We start from the raw sequence: 16,141 nt of genomic DNA on the forward strand, positions 1-16,141 counted from the left end.
GCTCCTGTCCTATTGTGAAGTGATGATGACTGGGCTGTGCTGCAGATAAATCATTTTGTTGTTGCTACTAAAAAAAAAACACACAGGGGTGCCTGGGTGGCTCAGTTGGTTAAGCAAAGGCTCAGGTCATGATCTTGGAGTCACAGCATCAAGTCCCACATTGGGCTCCCTGCTTGGCGGGGTGGAGTCTTCTTCTCCCTCTGACCTCTCCTCTCTTAAGCTCTCTCTCTCATTCTCTCTCTCTCAAATAAATAAATAAAATCTTTAACAAGTTAAATAAATAAAAACAAACACATGAAAAACCCAGAGAAAGGTATGCATTTTGACAGATAAAGATGTTGAATTTTAGAGAGAGGGGAAAACATGTTTCACAAAGAGTATGTCTTAAGTGAGGATCCAAGATCTTTTCACTGCTTGTCCAGCACTTTCTCCAATATTTTGTGACCTACCTATAAGAATAAAATTACATTGGTCAAAGGTCAGAGAGTAGAAAAATTATTTTGGATCCATAGTGTATCCTTTCAAGTCACATCAGTGGGTCCAGCGCTACAGAAAAGGCCAATCTTTGGCTTCATATCTGGCAGATTCTGAGCTTGGATCCCATCTACATCATGAAAACAAGGCCAAGTCTTGTAACTTCTCAAAGTCCAGATTCCCTCATGTTTAAAATGTGATGGCACCTGCACATTCCTGCATGCTTGTGAGAAGATCAGTGGTAGTAGATAATAGATGCTCTGAAGGAAGGATAGCTGGAAGGCAGGCAGGCAGGGACGAGGGGCCCCCACCCTAAGAGGAAACCACCTTTGAAAGGATTTTACACCACCCTGGAAGAAGCTCTCCATCCTTTCCCACGTGGTAGGCAGATGACAAAAAACCTGATTGGATGACAGGCTCAGGGAGGGTTAAATTGAAACAGCCATAAACATACCCATAAAAACCCCAAGACTTAGAAACTCTGGGGGCAGCCCTCTTGGGTCCCCTCCCTGTTCCTTCGGGAGATGTGCACTATTACTCAAAAAACTTTGCTTTTGCTTTGCTGCCCATCACGCTTCTGATGGTCTACCCTTTCATTCTTCCAAGCAGCATGACCAAGAACCACCGGCACTAAATGAAAAGAAATCCTTCAGCATGACTAGAGTTATGAACAGCTGAGGATGGCAGATTCCACTCTCCTTGATGTCAAAAGTGTTAAATGGCCCAGGTGATTTGGGGAAAGGGTAACAGTGAAATGTCCAGCCACGTTGCTGAGGGGCCAAATTAGGGGACAGGCAACAGCAAGGGACTTGGAAGACCCCACCACGCAGTGTGGATGGGAGAAGACATGGCTACATTCAGATTAGGAAGTTTTCTACCTACTTTGCATCAAGCCACAGGAAGGTTAAACATATTGCTCACAAAATTCCCTGATCTAAAATGTTGTCATAAACCAGAGCCTCCTAGAATATGACATCCTCGTAGACAAGAACCATGTCTACTCTATTTGTCATTAAAATATTTATGGAATGTTCGTGTGCCAAGCACTGCTAAATGAATGAGTCAATAAAAAGTTATGCCTATCTATTTGGCAGATACATGCTTTCTTTCCAGAACAAATCACAGAGATGATTGAAACAGCAAGTTATTTGTGGGATGGAAAATGTGAATTGTGTTGGGTTTCTGTGACCAAAGTGATTAGAATGAACATTGAATGCCCTCTACAGAACCAGCAAAAATCCCACACCAAGTGAGACAAACTTCGAAAAAAAAAAAAAAAAACATAGCAAAATTATCTCCCACATTGGCATTTCCCAAAGTCATTGCAGAGGAGGAAACCATAGAACTCAGGGGTTGAGATTTTGGATCTCTTTTTAAATTTATTATTTGTTTATTTTTAGAGAGTGTATGAGCAGTGGGGGAGGGGTGGAGAGGGTGAGGCAGAGAGATCTCATGCGGACTCAGGGCTGAGGGCAGAGCCCCATGCGGGGTTTATTCCCATGACTGTGAGATTATGACCTGAGCCGAAATCAAGAGTCCCACGTTCAACTGACTGGGCCACCCAGGTGACCCCGGATCTCTTTTTAAAAAGACACTCTAGGGCTTCCTGGACACAGGTTCATGGTTAGGTCTCTAACTTGCCAAGCCTCACCTGGAAAATGGAGGTGGTGGGACACCTTTCCAAACCTCATCTGGAAAATGGAGGCAGTGACAGCACCTACCTCAGAACAGTCTTATGAGGGTTGTATGGCATCAAGTTTGTGGCGCGCCTGGCACATGGTGAAGGCTCAGTGGTGGCGACTCTTGCTCTTAGAGCCAAACCTTGTATCACGAGTTCTGTTGAGGAATGCAGACTCTGGGATGTGGGTTTGGATTTCTCTACAGGCTGTTTCCACAGCGCCACCTGCTGACCGCTTTGTCAGGATAGTAACCTGCAACCTCCTAAGGGCAGGATGGGAGGCTCCAGACAGTAGGCTACTCCCTCCATTGTTCAGTATTTAAAGGAAAAGATAGCCTTTGATACAAGGAAGACTTTTTCGTCATTATTGTAAATGACAGTCATTTACCAAAACTCCAAAGAAACCAAATCTTCTGAGATTATGTTTGAGTTGTATTACTTTTCACTTAACTAACTTCGGAAAGCAGCGAAGAGTTAACCTTTCTCAGCATCCCTTTAGAAATAAAAGTGTTGGGGCGCCTCGGTGGCTCAGTGAGTTAAAGCCTCTGCCTTTGGCTCATGTCATGATTCCAGGGTCCTGGAATCGAGCCCCGCATCGGACTCTCTGCTCAGCGGGGAGCCTGTTTCCTCCTCGCTCTCTGCCTGCCTCTCAGCCTGCTTGTGATCTCTCTGTCAAATAAATAAATAAAATCTTTAAAAATAAATAAATAAAATAAATAAAAGTGTTACCGATTGTGAATTTTTCTGGGACTGTTAAGAGTTGGAGGAACACTCATTTCTTCTCAGAGAGAATAAATTACAAGGCAGTAAAAAAAAAAAACACAGATATGAGGGCAAGAAAACATGGTTATTTTATATACAAGGAACACCATTATAAAGGTAGCTTGTTTCTTCCCTCTCTGGTCTTTTTCCTCTTATCTTTATGCCTCGAAACCAGAGGCATAATTCTTCTTCAGCAGCAACCTATGAATTTGTTTCAGGCAGTTCCCAAGCGTCCTGTGATTTGAAGGGAAAATGTTGTGCATACAAGTAGTGGTACTGGTATTACCTTCTTAAAAGTGTGTAATTCCTGAAAAACAAGCAAACAGCAGAAAAGAGCCATTGCTCCAAAAAGAACTCTGATGGGATGTGAGTGAAATTCAAGGTCGTCATCCCATTCTTATTTTCTCACACTCTCCGGTAATTCATTTTTCTAGGTTTCTCTTCCTGCTTCTTCTGCCAAGAAGGACAACGCGAACTGCTACTCATATGGGGGAAAGGGATGCATGCGATACATTCTCAGAGCCTGACACTGGTTGATAGCTTTTTCCATATCCTCTCTTGGTTGCTTATAGTATAAAGCAGGAAGATGGCACGTAGGAAATGACATTGTTACAATAGTACCCTTCCTGTATGTTATCATGCATGTTATCCTAGGGGTCACGAAACAGAGGGGTTCACAGGTCAAATAAAGATGCTGAAAGCAAGGACTTAGTAATCTATTAAAAACTCATGGCAGGAAGCGAGGTGAAAGCCATGGGGTAGGTCAACTCATTCAGGGTAGTGTTCAAGAGAAATAGAAGGACCACACAGCTGAAAGCTCTGCAGTGTTCATCTATCCTGCCTCTCCCTCTGCCACATCATCCTTCTCCCACCGACTGTATTACCGAGATCAGAGCTAAAATGTGAGCAAGACAGGCCACAGAAATAAGGAGCGAGTGGAACATGCTCCTTCTGAGAGAAGCAAGGGCAGGTAATGGAAATTCACTGATCAGCCCAATAAGGGTGCCAGGGGGTGACCAAATTGAGACCTCAAAAATACTGCCTGCCTCATGTTTCTTATGTATATTTTGCATATCATGAATACATGGTGTCTCGTGTATATTTAGTGCATCGTAAATATGTAGTGTTTTCTTCATCTTTCCATTTCTATTTTTGTTCAGACTCCCATGCTCCACTTATTTTGTCTTAGAGTTTACTTTCTTTGCTGTGTTTAACACGCTGTATGAATTTCATTTATCTCCTTTGCTTTCTCGTCTCCTATAGTAGAATTAAATATTGACAAAAACAGCAAATATGTGTTATTTGTGTAGAGAATATTTGTGGCCCTAGAATAGGAGCTCCCAGTGGGCTTAGATGATCCTGTACCAGAGAAATAGAGCTTCTGCTGTTTGCTTACCACAGTCCTCTATAGCTTGAAAAAGGAACACTTCTGATTTTGGTTGACCTGGACTTTAATCCTTGCAGGGTCAAAGTGTCAAAGAATTTTTTTGTGTATAACTCTCTATCTCCTGGTCTTTAAAAAAGATGTATTCAGTATTGGTAGATGTTAAGTATGTTTGGAATAGGAACTGGACTATCCCTGAAGCATAAAGAGTAGGAAGCATGTGTGATATTAGGAAGACTTAAAGTCCCCCCCCCCCAGCTTGCATGAATAGAATGCACCCTCCTCTCCTAGTTTTTGTTACCATGGATGGTATGGTTCTCTTTCTTCTTCTTTTTCTTTCTTTCTTTCTTTCTTTTTTTTTTTTTTTTTTGAAGCAATCTGCAGGAAGCCAGCAGCATACCTGATTAAACAGAGACACTGCTCCCTCCCACCAGTCCCTCCCTCAACCCATCTCTGGAGCAGTGAAGGAAAACACAATGCCGCCTACTTGATTGATTTTATTTTCATTTTTTATTGAAAGCTTCATCAAAGAAAACAGAAGTTTAAACCTAACATCCACTGATCTACAGAAAGCCCAAGGAATGGGGGAAATGGTAGCTAACTTGACTGTGGTACAGATGAAAAAATTAAAAATAAAACCGGAAACACCATAGAGTTACAGAACTTTCCATGACAGGGACAGCAGTACAAAATGCTCATAAGTAAAGTTTGAATTTGAATGATGTTTCAGAAGTTCCATGAAGTCAAATATGGCCCAAAACAAGGGTTTTAAAAGAAGCTGTGTCCCTTTTTTTTTTTTTTTAAAGAAACTGGGTATTTCATAGCAAGTACACTTTTACATTGATTTTTTGAAATTTAAGATTCCAATTATAAGCATCTTCTTTTTATATAAATGGAAACATTTATTTCCAGAATGGAGAAAACTTTTTCAAGTGTCTCTTTGAAATAGTTTTTATAGTTCCTGAAAAGTATGACATAACTCATTTTTTTCATATATGAGGAAATGACATATTTTGGGGAGGAGGACAGAGCATCTTTCTTAAGAATCTAAGACCAGAGGGTTTAAAATACAAAGCATAACACTAAAGTTACACTTTAGACACTACTTAAATTTGAAATGATCAGAAAAAATCCACTGGAGTGTCAAGGTCATTCACCCTTATTACTGTGATGCAAAATAAAAATAATAATAATAAAAATAAAACGATGCTTTTTTTTTGCCAAAGATTTAAGATAGGGATAAGAGTGTATATTTAACCACAAGATGTTATTATATTCTCATAACTCAATTTTGAGTTGACCTTTTCTTCTGGTTAAAATTTCAATAGTGAACGAAACCAAAACAGCTTTCTTTTGAGGGAAGCCAAATACTTCGTTACAGTTTTTTGTTTTTTGGTTTTTTTTCCCTTTGTATTTGCAAGAATACAGCCAACTCTCAATTATTTGCAGTAGATGGGAAAGGAATATTATGGATAATAAAAATCCGTGGTATAAAAAGCACTGACTGTTTTAACAATGAATTTAAACTCCTTCGCTAAATTAAGACTTAACAAAGAAAAAGACTGATTTGAATTTGATTTCCAAATGTTTCTTTTCCACCCCCAGGGTGAACTGCTAATACAAGGAAATAGAGCCCAAGACTATTAAGTTGAAAAAAGAAAACAAAACAAATCTACCAAGTAGATAGTTAGCCCTTCAAAAATTGAGAGTGATTGTATTTCTGCAAGACTCAGTCACTGGGGAAGTTACGAACGTGGAGTGAATAAAATGGAAGGTAAGTGTGATTCCGAGGCCTAGAGGTTATTCCTGCAGACTCCAAGCTTGATCTCACCTCTGCTCCAGCTTTAAAGCTTCCTGAACAGAAGAAGCATTTCTTAAAATATTGTTTTCCTTTCCAGGGGAGCAGAAGTTATCCAACATTTTTTCGTATCACAAGGAGCATATGTATTGGGGTATAAAACGAAAGAGAAAAGAAATCAATCTGGGGTGAGCTCACCTGTCCCACATGGGAAGAGATCTTTGGGGTCACTCAGAGATCTTGTATTTAGCTTTGTACTTTCTTGAACTCAGTATAGTCCACAAAGGACAGCCAAGACCGAGAGCACTTAGATGAAGGGACCGATTTCATATTTAAGAATATTGGGTAAGAAGTGTTGAATTTGAGTTAGACTCAACTGTCTCCCAGTGCCACGGTGGATGTCATTTGTAACAAATTGATTCATTAATGAAATCCCATTATCGCTCTGTCACAGGAAAGGAATAGTGTACAGAATCAATGAGCCTGTTTAAATTCCGTCAGTCCCTCAGATTGGAGGGAGATGCTGTCAGTCTCGGTGAGCTCAAAAATTTGAAGGATGCCAGGCACAATAACACAAAAAAACTAAGTCTCATCCTTCACTTCCTACTGTGCACAAGATAATGTAGATCAAGGCTCTATGACATGTTTAAACTTTATTAGGAGGTGTGATTCCTCAAATGTTCTGAATGTTGTTTATACACATACATAAATATTCCCCTTCGTTTGATTTTATATCATCTAAAAGCATTTATCACTGAAACCCACTTAAAAATTTCTCTCTGCTTATCAGCTCATCTGCAGTGGTTCGCACACGCAAATTAAGAATGAGACTGAATTGTCAAATGTATTTTTAGTTTCCTACTAACATTATAATCTGTCTAGACAGTCCATTGAAACTTCGGAATCATGAAGAAGACCGCAAAAGTGCTATTCAAATCAAATCTCACTCTTCATTAATGGGGACTTTAGGTCCCCGTAAAAGATACATAGAATTCCCAAATATTCAAATAATTTTTTTTTAGGAAAAAAAAAAAAGCTACTCTATTTTTTGTCACACATGAATTGAAATGATTTTCGCACAGTTTTGCAAGGGGTTGATGTATTCTGCAGGGACAGTGACCTTGCTGCTCCATCCAGCCTTTTTCTGCTCTCAGCCTTCCATCTCTAATATGAGCGCTTTTAATACCATGTAGTTTTTCACTAGAATGGGTGGAAGGGAGTCTTACATGCTGTCAAATGTGGCAGGTCTGTTAAAGTCACAGGAAGAATTGATTCAAGTGAAGCATGGAGACAACATCTGAATGATTGAAATTTACCAAGGAAACAGCCAAACTGAAGTCAGGTACAGGATTTTTTGTTTTTGTTATTTTTAAGAATATTATGTCACCTGCAACTATCAAGGCGTGCCCGTCTTCAAGAACAAACAGTCACCGGCACCTGCTAGCATTGTCTTTAGTTTAACTAGGGTCCAAGATAACTTCAGAACACATGGCCAAGCATTGAGTAAACTATGCATAACTTGTCTCCCTGACAAAACCTTATTGCTGTTACAAGAAAACCCACTCCTCCACTGACCATGTAACTGGAGTTTGAGCAAGATAACATTTATCCCACTTGGATTGTGGCTTTGGTTTGTTTCCTGATGTTTAGAAGCCTTGGCAATTAAAGTCAAAAGGAAAAAATGGAAATATCTGAATAAATGTTTGGAAATATGATGAACCAGAATACTTACATTTAAAAAAAAAAAAAGTGTCCTAAATAGGATTAGAATCACCATAATATCAGTTGCCGATTAAATCAAGATTCTGATGTCTGTATATATTGAACACATATTTTGGTTTGTTTTAGTCTTCATACAATGTAATGCTGCTTACCTGTTCATGCTTTTTTTTATTCCCCCAGACTTGACTCTTAAAAACAGTCATTAGGTAAGATGACAGATGCAAATTTGAACATGTGCCATTTTTCCTTTTTTTTTTTTTTTTTTTTTTCTTTTTGGTTTGAAATAAGATATATTCTAGAATGGCATGATATAAAAAAATTCAAACACAAAACACACATGGACACATAAAATGACAGGTAATTTCCTTGTGCCTGAAGTGGCTTAAAAAAATTGAGATCATTGAAATTTCATAGTTGAAAAAAATGTTTCTGAATGTATAAATAAAGCAGTAGTTTTGAATAGAAACAGGAAGTTACCTAGGCACATTCATCAGCCACATGGTAGCTACCTCTTAGCCTCATTGTTGATTGTGTAAATGAGACTTTCTTTGTATCACATTGGTTTTGTGTGTGTGTGTGTGTGTGTGTGTGTGTGTGTTTTACAGAAACAAAAGAAAGCATGTTGGTTTCATAGTCAAATGAATTATGCCCAGGATAATCCTTATTTATACAAAGAGTTCAGAGACTGAAAAAGAGAAACAAAAAGCACAGTTCCTATACATATTCCTTATACCCCCTGCAACTCAGGGGCCTGCTTTGCAAAGATAAAACTTAAGTGCCACCCTTGAAATACATGAGAAGCTTGAAGGACAGAACAGAAGAAAGCACACATCTAGGATTCTCTTGAGAGCATGGAAAAGCATTAAGGATGGGTGTCACCAGATGGAATTTCTCTGTAGCAGCACATGCTACATTTTCTTGGATCCATTCATGCCTCTGATTTGACCGCAAAGATAGGGAGCCACTTTCTGGATTTGAGTTTCCAATTCATGGGGTTTCAAATAAAAGAACTGGGCCCGTTTCTGTTAACAGGTCACAAATAGCTGAATACTGACAATTTCAGAACAGCCAGACTCATTACTGATATTGACCTAATGGGAATGTGATTTGCCTTTTAAGGTGGTTGTTTTTTTGTTTTTTGTTTTTTTGTAGTTTTTAAAAGCCTACCCTGTTTTCTTTAACAGTGCACTTCACGCATTTCCCTCTTCCCTCTGGACTAAGACAATTTCCCCGGACTTCGTTTGTGCAAAGACTTTCCCCTCTCTGCTTCTAATGACCCCTTCAGAAAGCAACTCTGGTGCATGGTTCAACTAACAAACTTCATCAGTCTTAATTTCAGGTAAAACTATACAGGTTGAACATGGATTCCATGAGTCAAATATGCAGAGATGTTTGTTAAGTCAATCTAATTCATTTTAGACAAAGTTTTGCATCATTCTCAATGCAAATATATCTCCTTTGGCTTTAAAGATTGAGCAAACCTAATACTTTTGGTTCTTATCAATATAAATCATACAATTTCTTGATTGTCAACTAGCATTTTAAAAGCTTACCTTAACTCCACTAACAGAATCCTCAATCTGATTGGTCCTATGTCTCAGAGAGTTAAACAGAAACAAAAAGGTCTATTTTTGTCCTTCTTCTGACAACACCAGGGTATGAAAATGAAATGACAGGAGGCAAGAAGAAGATAGCCCCTCCCCACTTGCAGAATCAAGGTGACTATTCATGGTAGATGAACAAAGACTGAGGTGAGAAGACAAAACCTAAAGGCGTTGAATTGAAAAGGAAGACTATTGTTACAAATACAATGAGACCTTTTCAGGAGACCACTCATCACTTAACAGAATATCACTAAGCTGTTTTTTGTTTTGTTTTGTTTTGTTTTGTTTTTTGACAAGTGACCTTTCAGACCAGTTCCGGGAAGGACCTTTAGTTCAAAGTTCACAGAAAGGAATTTCAACCTGTTAAACAAGGGTCTCCACGTATCAGTGGCCATTCACACAGGTGTCACCATTCAAGAGAGCTAGTAAGGAACCAGAAAAGCTCACAGATTGAATAAAAAGCCATTTGGCTCTGTCAGTTGGTATCCAGAACTCTTCCGGCAGAAACTGCTGAACACAGCAAGTGCAAGCTTTTCTACTAGAACCAACAAATGCATGTTAACAAATAAAAACAGAAACAGGAACAAAAACAAAAACAAAACACCTTTTGTTGTGTTCTGTTTTGCAGTATATAAAACACCAGTGGAAGGTAGTTTAAACAAACAACAAAGTAAGAACTGGTCCGGCCATGTAGGTCAAATAAAATTCTTAAAAAGAAAAGAAAAGAGAAGAAATGGAAAACAACCTCTATCTTCTGGACTGCAATAGGGTGCCACTTCATCTTTGGTATAAAATAGGCCATCCATAGGCTGAATTTGATCACAACTAGGAAAGACTACAGAAATTGTCAACAATTTCTCTATCTATTGCTTTTTTTGTTTTTTTTTTTTTGTTTGTTTTTTTGCACTTTTTGACCATAAGCTCCTATCTACTTAAGTTTTTTTTTTTAATGCTCTTAAGCTAGGTTTTGCAATGTGACAAGCAAAGCTGACTAAAAACTTTGTAAAGCTCATAAAAAAGACTGCAGATAAAAAGCACTAATGCTTTTGCTAGCGATCACGCTTCGTAAATAAAAAAAATCTGCATTCTGCCCCCCAAACACGCATTATTTCTAATGCAGTTGTTTTTAAACCAACATTAATAACTTTACCGTAAAATGTTTTAGCCTTCTAGAATGATTCAACACTTAAGACAAAGTTCATGAAAAGTCCCAGCATTTTCCCAATTCTTGCAGTTGCCATGGTTTCTTTTATCAACAAATTTTCTTCAAATGAAGAAAAACATTTTCTTTTAAACTGTACAGTTTTTTTTTTCACCCTAAAAACTCATAGTCTTAAACTTCTGTACCAGTTAAAGCCGGCACAATATTTCAATTCTTTCTTGAATTTTTTTTTTTTTTAACAAGACGTTGACAGCTTGCCTTGAGAGCCTTTGACGTCCTTAAAATTAAGGCAATTAAGATTCAAGATAAACCTTACCTAAATATTTCTAAGAAAAAAATAAAATAAAAAACCAACCCACTAGATTTAAACAAAAAGGGGAAAAGAAAGGGTAGCTTAATTACCGAGGAAGACAATTTGTTTCCATTTTGGCTTTGCCCACCTCTTGACATCTGATTTTCTGTTTTTAAAAAACAAAAATCTGTCTACATCTTCTGGTAAATTCTGAATTCAAATGGTCTTCCAGATAAAATGTCAGCCTTCTGTGTTTTGTTTTGTTGTTGGTTTTTGTTTGTTTCCTCTTCTGGGATTTTTTTCTTTAAAAAAAAAAAAAGATGGCAAAAATAAACTTTCAGACCACATGAAGGAACCATTTGCACGGCACATAAAAACACTTTGTTTTCACTGGGTAAAGTAGAAAATTAAAAAAAAAAAAAAAAGAAAAGAAAGCAAGAAAGCATTCCATCGACGCCTGTGCAAACTGGAAGCCAACTTCCTGTTCAATGAAGTTTCTTCGTTCAAGGCAATGTTTCCGACGAACATTCTTCAGTCTTGTTTATGGTCTGTGGAAACAATTGAGTTGAGTGTTTGTTACATCAAAGCAACTGTGAAATCACCTCATGTGCTCTTTTCTAGTGAGGTATCTTTAAAAGATACCAAGCCCTTTCAATATCTATAAAATTGTACTAGTTTTAAGTCCTGTCAGTTTCAGACAAATATATATTTAAGCCAGAGAGTTTGCTCACATTAAATATCAAGGCTAACAGATCAAGAATATCTTTCAATATAAAGTAGCAAATTTGACAAATACAGGCAGACAAGCAATACTCCCTTTGTGCGCAGAACCCATTTTTCAACGTCTGGTTTATGTTGTAGGTACCCCAGAAATTCTTTGAGTAATGTAGTCCCTTCAAAACTCCTGTGGGATACATCACGAACTCGCTCAGCAAATGTGCCCATCCCTGTATTACCCAAGACACAGCAATCAATGGTTGTGTGTCTTCCCGTGTTATTCACAAGTATGTTCACAGAAGCCTTATCTGGGCCATTAAAATAGTAAGACAGTTAAGGGGCAGTGGGTTTTGTTCACTTTCTCTCATTCCCTCTTCTTCCTTATTCACCCATCTCATCAAGATTTTTAATTCTTGAGAAAAAGCCCTATATTCTACAACTTTTTACTCTCCAGAAATCTGGTAGATAGTATGTACACAATAGGTGTTTAACTAGACAAAGTCCTCTTATACTTATGCCACCACAGACTAGAATTTTGTTAAATAACTTCAGGGATGTGCTATAAAAATGATTTTTGAAACTATCTATACTATCTATGGGTCAACCTTTTTTCGTTTTAACTTTTTTTTTTTTTTTTTTTTTGGTCAGAGAGAGTGAGCACAGGCAGACAGAGTGGCAGGCAGAGGCAGAGGGAGAAGCAGGCTTCCTGCTGAGCAAGGAGCCCGATGTGGGACCTGATCCCAGGACGCTGGGATCATGACCTGAGCCGAAGGCAGCCGCTTAACCAGCTGAGCCACCCAGGCGTCCCTATGGGTCAACTTTTTAATTTTTAAAGATTTTATTTATTTGTCAGAGAATGAGAGAAAACACACATAAGCAGGGAGAGCTGTAGACAGAGAGAGAAGCAGGCTCCCCACTGAGCAAGGAGCCTGACCTGGGACTGGATCCCAGTACCCTGGGATCATGACCTGATCCAAGGCTGAGCTACCCAGGCACGCTATAGGTCAATTTCGGTGAAGCCCACTTACCTCAGTGCTCTGCAGGTTCCTCTGACGCCCCATCGCTTAATTAAGTAAAGAAGCCTCAGAGTTGCTGAGGTTGTACAGGGTTGATAACTGCACAAGATGCATGGCTGAGAAAGTCTGTGGAGGCTAAATTGCCACCCAAAGTCTGATCCCCAAACTGTGTCCTCTGGGTAGGGCTGCATTTGCTCTGAGCAAGTGGCTTTTATTCAAACTCACAAAATGCCCTCCAGGATGCTGCAAGGTGCACAGCAGGTAGTCTGGGATGATCCAGAGAGGTTCTTTTTCCTACTTTGCAAAGAGCACTCAAGGGAAGCAGCTAGGTATCTCAAGAAGCCTGATGAACTTGTTCTTAGAATCATGTAAGAAAAGCACCTAGCTGATAGTCGATATTTCCATTTTAACCAACAGTTTAAGTTTCTAAGAATACATATTTTGTGAGTTTTACGTGAAAAAGTGAGGCTTCTTTTAAGAAGAAATGCAATTAAAAATTCTGTACTATCAGCAACAATTAGGGAAACTCTATTAGCAACAGTCATGGGAGCCAGGGTATATATTTGATCTCTATTCCTTTGCAAAGTGCAGACTTAACTCCATTTATTTCTAAACAAATCTACCTTGTTGTGGTAACAAAACCTCCCTTTGTTGGGTTTTGTGGTTTTTGTTTTCTGGTCTGTTCTTTCCTCGCACTCCCATCTTCCACCTGACTGCTATTCATTTAGCAGAAATGCCTATTACAAGGTGACTCTCTGGAACAGCTACTCCCTGAATGGCTCTTAGTCAATGGGCTACCCTAACATTGAACACCCACACTGCTCAGGTATGTCACGCGCACTGGTCTTGAAGCATCCATATTTATGAGCTTGGTTACAGCTACTTTCAAGCTGTAACCTTACCAAATGTTCCCAGTGGCCCTCTCCCATCAAGTGGTCTCGTTGCTACATGCCAGCAGATGGGGAGCAATGAATGGTTGTCCTTTGCATTTTCTTGGTTGCTAGCTGCGGTTGGAAGGGACAAGGCGTTGTTACTTAGTAGAACTGAATTCACTCCTATCCACCTTCTCAGTCCTAGACGAGGTGTGAAAGTGCACTTTTACGTAAGGTTTATGCATTGTGTTGAAACTTCTCATCCTCCCAGCCTCCGAAGAAAGCAGAGTGAATAGATTAGGGAGTAGCAAACCACAGGCTTAGAATTCTAGACTTTTAGAGATGGAAAGACGTCTTTGAGATCATCTAAGGATGCAGTGTCCCCCAGTTTGGGGGAAACCGCACATTACATTCCCAATCCTGCACTACCCACAGGTAAACTAAACATATAGGCATGGCACCAACCAAGAAGGGTATCAGTACAAAATCAAACGTGTTTAAAGAATGAATTTTTTCAATTAGTATCAAGATAATCATCCTGTTGACAGTGAACGTTTTGTTACGTTCTTTAGTAACTTAGTATGTCCGAAAAAACTCTCAGAATTCCTAAGTAGGGAGTCCAGTCTACAGGCTAATCTTTCAGGAAGTGAAATGTTTGATTTATCTGGCCCTCTAGGCGGTCCGGCCATTAGCATTTTAATAGCTTTGAAGAGAACTGCAATTAAGAAAGCGGTTCACTTAGGTTAGAGGGTGTTTGCTCACACTCCCTGGGACCCCCCCATTCCCACCCCAACTCCGAGGAATGGTGGTAAATCCCCTCTCAGCACTAAACCCTAATTTACACTCTTGGGAGAACACGGATCTATCTCTTGCTCTAAAGAAGAGGAAAAGGAGGCTCCAGAGGAGTTAGTGACAACTAGTAGGTGGCAATTAGAATTTAACTGTGCTTGAAGACTCATATTTTTCAAGCCCTGGTCATTTTTAAGATTTTAAGGATTTCTTAAATAGCACACACACAAAAAACCCTGCTAACTGGGACGGAAACTGGAATTTCCACAGAACTTCCAAAACAAACCACAGGTATCACATCTGCCTTTGCAGATAAGAGCCCCTAAAGTCCCTTTTGCATGAGTAGCCTCTTTTAACAAGAAAGAAGAAGAAGAAGAAAAAAAAGCACGAGTACAAAATGTGAAGAACTGTTTTTTAGTTTGGAAAGTGGAATTTGGAATAGTAAAATATCTGCTGCAAGAGATCCCAAATATAACCTTTCTATTCATATATGCACATCATTTCTACTTCTCAATCTTCAATCCCACAACCTTCTGTCTGGATGTCTGTAATTTTCTTCAAAATATCTTTAGTATAGACATTATAGTACTAAATCTATGTGTGATGGGTTAAGCTACTTTTCCCAGGCACTCAGCTACCCTCATCCAAATTTCACACCCCACAGGAGGTCAGTTACCATTTAATGAGAAAGGCCAGAGGTTTGCACAATTACTTTAGTATCTCAATTAGCATAATGAGCTTCAGAAATGGGTGGCCTAAAGAAAGTAGCGGCATGTTAATTAGCACAATGATGCTGGAAATTAGCTGCCATTTGTGAAATCTGGAGTATTCAAGATCACTTGGATAGGCTAAAATATTTTAGAGATTCTCTCCAGTGTAGGTGAAAGCTACAGTTAGAACGTACGGACATTCGTAGCCTTTAACTTTAGGGATACTGCTTCTAGCTTGATCTCAAGACAGTTTATTAATTTATTTGCCCATTTGGTCTCAAATTATTAATTTATTTGTGCCTGCTTTCTTATGAATGCTTCCCTGAAAATGGCTCTGTGGCAACTCTTGCATTCCCTCAAACTTTTTCCAGGCACAGTTATATAAGAAAAAGAGCCTAGGTGTCTACATAACCCACAGGCTTAGCTCAATCCCCAGTCTTCTTAAAGGGTTCCACAGAATTTCATGCTTTACCATGACACAGATCAGCTTCTCTTGGCTGAGACGGATAAAACCTTGGATAGACACACATTCATTTCTTCTTTTTAGAAAATTTCAGAATAGATTGTTACCTATCCATTTATTTGACCTAGAATATTATTTTTGTTTTCATTCACTATGTTATTATTGTCGTTTCAAATCAAAAAAGCTCCCGGCACTTAGGTAGCATGTCAGAGAGAGGAAGTTGGAGAATATGAACAGGACATGTTAACAAGTTTCTCCAGGTTTAAAGATACGCACATGAGGCCATGCAAGGGGTAGTCACAGGGCACAGGTTTGAAATGCCCCATGTTCCTGTACGCTTTCAACTCTGGCATGTCACCATGAACTTGCCCTGTCGAACACGCTGTAACATACATTTCTGCATAATTAAGTGCAAAGGAAAATTCCTCCAAATGAGGAAACCCTTCACCATAATGCATACTGCTGTGAAGATATGTGTGGAGGGTTTCTTTCTCTGATACCTATCCTCTGTGGAAAGGCCCACTTTATCAGCCATAGGAACCTGTAGTTCAAGGCACGTAACCATGTGACCATGGTGGGGAGTTAGTTTTAAAGTGTTTTAGCACTTAAAGCTTTCTGTGGTCAGACTCAGACTCCTTGGACAGTTCAAGGAAAAAAGCTTCTTTGAACTGACTTATTATAAGGATAATTAAATCCCT

The 16,141-nt window shown here is 39.1% G+C and overlaps 1 protein-coding gene across 6 annotated transcripts in view; it reads right to left on the bottom strand.

Annotated features, from left to right (window-relative positions):
- Nucleotides 1-4,789: 4,789 nt before the first annotated feature.
- The window catches only part of RBMS3 (RNA binding motif single stranded interacting protein 3), a 712,557-nt gene continuing 701,205 nt past the window's right edge, over nucleotides 4,790-16,141 (bottom strand). For all 6 annotated transcript variants that reach the window (XM_032359702.1, XM_032359695.1, XM_032359728.1 and 3 more), the window contains one exon: nucleotides 4,790-11,424. In XM_032359702.1, the coding sequence (XP_032215593.1) occupies nucleotides 11,418-11,424 (7 nt within the window). In that variant the 3' untranslated portion in view covers nucleotides 4,790-11,417. The remainder of the gene's footprint in view (nucleotides 11,425-16,141) is intronic.

This window comes from Mustela erminea, chromosome 1 (assembly GCF_009829155.1).
Source record: "Mustela erminea isolate mMusErm1 chromosome 1, mMusErm1.Pri, whole genome shotgun sequence".
In the NCBI taxonomy this organism is placed as follows: domain Eukaryota; kingdom Metazoa; phylum Chordata; class Mammalia; order Carnivora; family Mustelidae; genus Mustela; species Mustela erminea.